Raw genomic sequence first — 6,544 nt, 5'->3', positions numbered from 1 at the left:
TCCACCACCCAGCGCTAGCCCAGCGCTAGCCCAGTACTAGCCCAGCGCTAGTCCAGCGCTACCCCGCGGCGCCTGGACCTTGCCCACACTAGACATGGCCTCCCTCGGGCTTCACAGAGCAGTACCGCGCCCGGAGCCGCCAGTCATCGCGTCTGGCTGGGGAGGCGGCTCCGTTCCCGGAGTCAAAATGGCGGCCGCGGCGGCTTCAGCGGGGGGCGGGGGCGCTGGGAGGCGAGTCACGTGAGCGGCCCAGCTGGGCGGATCTCGCGCGCTCCCGCCCGCCCCGCCGGCCGCGGCTCGCTTGCTAGCTCCGCCGCGCTCTGAGGTGTGTGGGGCGTCGAGCCCCCAGTCCCGGTGAGGCGCGGCGCGGCGGGATGCGGCGGCGGCCGTGGCGGGGTCGCGGGCCGGGCGGGCGGACGCGGTGATGAGCGTCGGCGGCCACCGCCATGTCCAAGGTAACGGCGCCCGGGCCCGGACCGCCGGCGGCGGCAGCGGGCGGGAAGGAGAAGCGCTCTTTCAGCAAGCGGCTGTTCCGGAGCGGCCGCGGGGGCGGCGGCGGCGGCGGCGCTGGGGGCCCCGGGCCGGCCGCGCCCTCCTCGCCCTCGTCGGCGCGCTCGGTGGGTAGCTTCATGAGCCGCGTCCTCAAGACGCTGTCCACGCTCTCACACCTTAGCTCTGAGGGCGCCGCCCCGGACCGCGGCGGCCTCCGCAGCTGCTTCCCGCCCGGGCCCACGGCCGCGCCCACGCCGCCGCCGTGCCCGCCGCCGCCCGCCTCGCCCGCGCCGCCCGCCTGCGCCGCGGAGCCGGTGCCCGGGGTGGCGGGGCTCCGGAACCACGGCAACACGTGCTTCATGAACGCCACGCTTCAGTGCCTCAGCAACACCGAGCTCTTCGCCGAGTACCTGGCGCTCGGCCAGTACCGGGCGGGGCGGCCCGAGCCCTCGCCTGACCCCGAGCAGCCCGCGGGGCGCGGCGCGCAGGGCCAGGGTGAGGTCACCGAGCAGCTGGCGCACCTGGTGCGGGCCCTCTGGACCCTGGAGTACACCCCGCAGCACAGCCGCGACTTCAAGGTGAGCCCCTGGGGCACCCGCCTGCCCAGAGCTTCCTTCCCCGCTTCCGTCGCGGCCGGAGGACTGATGCTCTGGTTGCCTCAGGAAAGAGGAGCGGGCCGCGAGTCCGGGCAGATGGCGCTGATGGCGAGGGACAGTCATTCACTCATTCATGCATCGCGCATTTGTAAGGGCTTGCTACGTGGCGGGCTCTTTGATGGGCACAGGGGAGGGATGGGACAATGGGCAAGACCGTCTGCCATCCTGGAACTTATATTCTTCGGGTGGGAGTGTTGAGCTTGGGTTCAAATCCTTGTTCTGCCACTTACTAGCGGTGTGACCTCGGGCAGGTTACTCTACCTCTCTGTGCCACAATTTCCTCATCTGGTACCTACCTCATAGGTGGTTGTGAGCTGCTAACAAGTTGGTATGTTGGGTTGAGCCCAATGAAGTTACTCACTGTTGACCGTTCTGACTTACAGATTGGCACTTTTATAGGGTTCAACCTGGTATGAAAAATGCTTCCATTGTGTGCAGTGCTATGAGTATTTGCTGCCATTATTATTTTTAGTATTAAAAACTTTAACAAGTTAAAGAGGTAGTACCAGACAGTGGTTTGAAGGAAGTAAAACCTGGTGATATGACCGATGTGCTGGCAGGGTACGTTACATGGGTTAGGGTGACTTCTCGGAGGAGGTGATATTCTGAGACTTGAGTAACCACGGGGAGGGCCAGCCTTGAGGAGCTCAGGGGAAAGCGGTTCCCAGGTGTAAGCAAAGTGTGGACACCTGGAGACGGGAAAGAGCCTGGTGTACTTGACCCGCAACGTAGCTCCGGGATGGGCAAACTCTTTCTGTAAAGGGCTGCATAGCAAATGTTTTAGGCTCTGCTGGTCAAGAGGCAAACTCGAGGATATTATGTAGATACTTATATAACAAGAGAAGACACATTTCTACACATTTTTTATTGCCTAAAATAAAAATGTTATAATAATTGAGTACAATATTTTGTAATACAGGTCTACTAATGAGAAGCATGGGACTCTTTTTTTGGAGAGTACAACGTTTAACTTAATTGGAGTTCAAAATTAATGTTCCCTGTTGTCAAACTGATTACAAGTATTCATCTCTCCAAATCGTTCTTAGCTCACAGGCCGTACAGAAACAGTCAGTGGGCTAGCTGTGGCCTTGGGTCCTTGTTGTGAGTACGTGAGAGCTGAGAGCGGAGTGTGAGTGGTGGGCTGGGGCCAGGTGGTGTAGGATCATTTAGGCTGTAGTACTAAGGAAATGAGCTCTTACTCTAAGCAAAAGGGGAAGATGATTTGGGATTGTATAAGGGATACTTCTGGGTGGGAAATGGATATAAATAGAACTAAATAGAATGAAGTCACACAATAAGAAAGTTAATTCCTTTTCTGTTCTCTCTCTGTCCTGATCATGCCCAAGAGAAAGTCTCAGCTTGGTGGTTAGCTTGTCTTTAACACCTCTTGCTCACTCCCCCACCTTTTTTTTTTTTTTTAATAGAGAATAAGCTTCAAGTTTAGAGATCTGAATAGGCAACAGTAGCTAGAATTTAATAAGGTTATGTCTTCATTGGATTTGTCTTTACATTTGTCTTCTTTTTTAAAATAAATTTATTTACTTATTTTTGGCTGCGTTGGGTCTTTGTTGCTGTGTGCGGGCTTTCTCTAGTTGCGGCGAGCGGGGGCTGCTCTTCGTTGCGGTGCGTGGGCTTCTCTTGTTGTGGAGCACAGGCTCTAGTTGCATGGGCTTCAGTAGTTGTGGCACGCAGGCTCAGTAGTTATGGCTCGCGGGTTCTAGAGCGCAGGCTCAGTAGTTGTGGCGCATGGGCTTAGTTGCCCCGCAGCATGTGGGATCTTCCCGGACCAGGGCTCGAACCCTTTGCATTGGCAGGCAGATTCTTAACCACTGTGCCACCAGGGAAGCCCTGTCTTCTATTTATGGCAAATGGTACTGGCATTCCATTGGTGCTATGAAGTTTCTTTCTAACATACATTTATTTAAGTATGAGTAAATGATTTGATTAAAATATAAATTGGTCAGCTATCTGCGGGAATCAGCTTGGTTGAGGACCTACTGTCTTGCTGAGGAACAACACTGCCAAGGTCTACTCCTCCCCTTTTAATACATTTTACTTACATGTTTTTTATATTTATTTATGTTCTACCCTGTTTTTCTCAAAAAGAAAAAAATGGTTGTTGTTTGATCTTGGAAATTTGAATGGAAATACTTGACTGGGATAGGGACTGGAAAAAAAGAGATTCATGTCAGAGATCTCAAAATAAGAAAGTAGGAGGGAACGGCAGCCAACCAGCTACTACCGGTCTTTTTCTTTTTGCCTATACGTGCCTGCAAGTAGCCACAGCAGTTGCAGACTTTTCAAGGTCACAGCCTAGTGTTTTAAGTTTGGTTTTCCATTCTTTTCCAAAATGTGAAAATCAATTTCTACAGCATTTTTGTATGTGAACATTTCCATTGCTTTTTAAGAGATTTTTATCCATTAAAAAAGCTGTAACAGAATTGGGTCAATAATTCTAGAAAAGCATGCTTTGGCAAAGTTGAACAGATTCTTAGAGGCCTTGTTTTTTTTTTCTGAATTTTATTTTATTTATTTTTTTATACAGCAGGTTCTTATTAGTTATCCATTTTATACATATTAGTGTATATATGTCAGTCCCAATCTCCCAGTTCATCACACCACCACCCCTACCCTGAGGCCTTGTTTTTAAAAAATGTAATCTTCTGAACCGTTAGTCGATTTCACTTTGCATTCATTCATTCACCTCCCTCTGTTGAAGGTTTATTCAGTCAGTTAGGAATGCGTTCAGCACCAGAAAGAAGAAGCCCTAATGATGGTGCCTTAAGCAATAAAGATGTTGAATTAGCTCACCTGTAAGAAGTCTGGAGGTAGGTGGTTCTAGGGTGGTGCAGTGGCTTTATGGGCCCAACTAGGACCCAGACCATTTCTGTGTTTCCATTCTGTTATCCTTAGCTGTCAGTGGCCTTTTGTCCTTAATGTTTGTCACCTCAGGGTTTTCTACCCAGTCAAGGCAGGAAGTCATTAGGGAAATAAAAATTCTTCCAGAAGCCCCCTCAACAGGCTTCCGCTGACATCTCATTAACTATAATCATGTCCTTTGACCACCTCGGCTGCCATGGAGGCAGAAAGGTGTGGTATTTGGGTTTTCCTGCCTTCATGGAAAAGATGAGTAAAGGAGGGGATTGCCTTGTAGGCAGCCCACCAAAGTGCTTCGCCTACCATGTGCCAGGCACTCTCACGTGGGGAAGACACTGCACCTGCCTGTGAAGCACAAAGGAAGTTGAAGCACCAAGCAAGAGGTTGCTGGCACGCCAGTCACCACGACCCCCTCACCTGTTGGTGGCACACATTGATATTTGAGGCAGACACTCTTCTCTCGAGCTCACATTCAGCCTCAGAATCCTGTGGAATTCTGGGCTCCGGGCAGCCACTACCAGTTGGCAGAGGAGATAAAACCAATTTGCCATCTTGAGATGATTTGCCTTGAGGTCTCGAAAAGCACTTAGTATGTCTTTGCATGTACTTTTAGCGTCCTAAAACTTCTTTAAGTTACTAACAATTTTGTTTGTAAGATTTTCAATTAGGATTCTAACCACATTAGCAGCTTCAGCTTTAGGAGCTTGCCAGGTAAATGGATTTTTGGTTTTGGATGAGCTAGATGGTTGTTATGGTTGGATTTTCATTTTCCAGAATGAAAGAAGTTGACTGGTCCAATCTTGGTAAGCTTTAAGAAACGTCTCTAGCTGCCGCTTATATCTTTTTCTCTTTTTGTGCAGTCATTTTTCTCCTGCTGTTAGAGTAGTTGTCAACCAGGGCACTTTTGCCTCGCCTACTCCCTCACTTCTGGGGACATTTGGTGATGTCTGGAGACACATACTTGGGTGTCACACCTGGGGTGGGGTGCTACTGGCGACTAGTGGGGAGACTCCAGGTTTGGGGCTAAGTGTCATACGACATGCAGGACAGTATCCCTCAAAAAGGATTATCCAGCCCCAAATGTCAGTAGTGCTGAGGTTAAGAAACTGTTGGAGGAATGTTTTGAACATCCTTAGTGCAAGTTTTCCTTACTTTCCCAGCCTTTAATGGTTATCTTGTTACTTTTTCTTCTCTGGGTTTGCTGCAGCACTAGAGTAAAGGTTGGACTTTACTGGCAGGATCCTTGGATCACTGTCTTAGTAAAACTATGACAGTAAGTAAATCATTTTGAAACCTGAATGCTCAGTATGCTGTTTTCAGAGGAAATAAGCTTATTGTCCTAACTTTAATAGGATGCTAGCTTGGGTGCTCCAGGTTCGTACAGATGCTTTCGGATTTCTGGTACTCAGTGCCCTTTTGCAGTAAGTGAAAGAAGGAAGGTCATCTTTCAAGTAACGAAGATAGGTTTTATAGCAGCAGTTTTCAAACTGTGCTTCCAAAGAACAACTAGAACAGAGTGATCTACTGATAAAAGAAATGTGGGGACTCCTTTCAAATTTGCAGGAAAACAAAAAGTAATTGATGAATCAAATTTTCTCTCCCACATTTTTTTCCTTGAACTTTGGTGCCTGGTGGTGCTTATTTATTAGTGAGAGTTCTTGGGTTACAAAGGGAGTATATGTGTGTAAATGAGTAGTGGCAGACAAGCTAGCAGTCAGGGGCTTCCACTGGCTCAGTTTCACACCTGACTTTGTCATGGACTCATGCTGGGGAGCTCTGATTGTATGCTGCAGACCTATGATAAAAGTTTTCCTCGTTTGTATGAAGCTGATTAGTACGTTGACATTTCACAGTGGTTCCCAAGAAGTGATCTGATTTTAGGGTGTCCCTCAAATTAATTTGAAAAATAGGGAAAAAAAAATGAAATTGTGTCGGTCACATTCAGATTTGTGAGGGTATTAGATAGAAAGTATGTCTCCTCCTGGTCTGTTCTCTTGTCTGTCAAATGCTGTCACTTCTGTTTTAGTGAAGTTCCACATCTTTGAAGGAGAAGGGTGGTGAGAGAATCATCAAATTTTAGACTTGGAAGGAGACTTGGGTGAGATGTGAGTGGTCCTCAGCCTTTCTGGATGAGGAAACTGAGGTTCACCTGCTGGCTAGAGGCTGAGGGAGCAGAACCAGCGTTCTGACCATCCCCCGAGATGCCGATGCACACACTGAGCCCTGGTTCTGAGGTTGTCTTATCAGCACAACCACTGAAGCGACAGGTCTCAACATAAAACATAAACAGCGACGGTAGATGTGCTGAAACATGTAGCATTTTTTTCCTCTAAGTTTGCGGTGCTAAATCGTAGTGAAAATAAAGTCAGCTGCAGCTAGCTTTATATATGTGCTGTTGCTCCTGAGACTTAGGCACTTTTGGAAGACTTCCTTAAAAAATTATTCTTTCAGACCATTTAAATGCATACGTAAACACATCTTTTACATTGATGGCCTTATACTCTCCATAGAGTTCTGTA

General features: G+C 48.8%; 1 protein-coding gene across 1 annotated transcript in view; it reads left to right on the top strand.

The window, feature by feature from the left end:
* The first annotated feature begins 298 nt into the window (after positions 1–298).
* USP31 (ubiquitin specific peptidase 31) overlaps positions 299–6,544 on the top strand; it is a 70,045-nt gene continuing 63,799 nt past the window's right edge. Inside the window, exon 1 of the mRNA XM_059896816.1 lies at positions 299–1,070. Coding sequence (XP_059752799.1) covers positions 447–1,070 — 624 coding nt within the window. The 5' untranslated portion in view covers positions 299–446. The remainder of the gene's footprint in view (positions 1,071–6,544) is intronic.

The sequence above is a fragment of the Balaenoptera ricei genome, chromosome 15, assembly GCF_028023285.1.
Source record: "Balaenoptera ricei isolate mBalRic1 chromosome 15, mBalRic1.hap2, whole genome shotgun sequence".
In the NCBI taxonomy this organism is placed as follows: domain Eukaryota; kingdom Metazoa; phylum Chordata; class Mammalia; order Artiodactyla; family Balaenopteridae; genus Balaenoptera; species Balaenoptera ricei.
The sequence above is the reverse complement of the archived record's forward strand: the minus strand, read 5'-3'. Positions and strand labels throughout refer to the sequence as shown.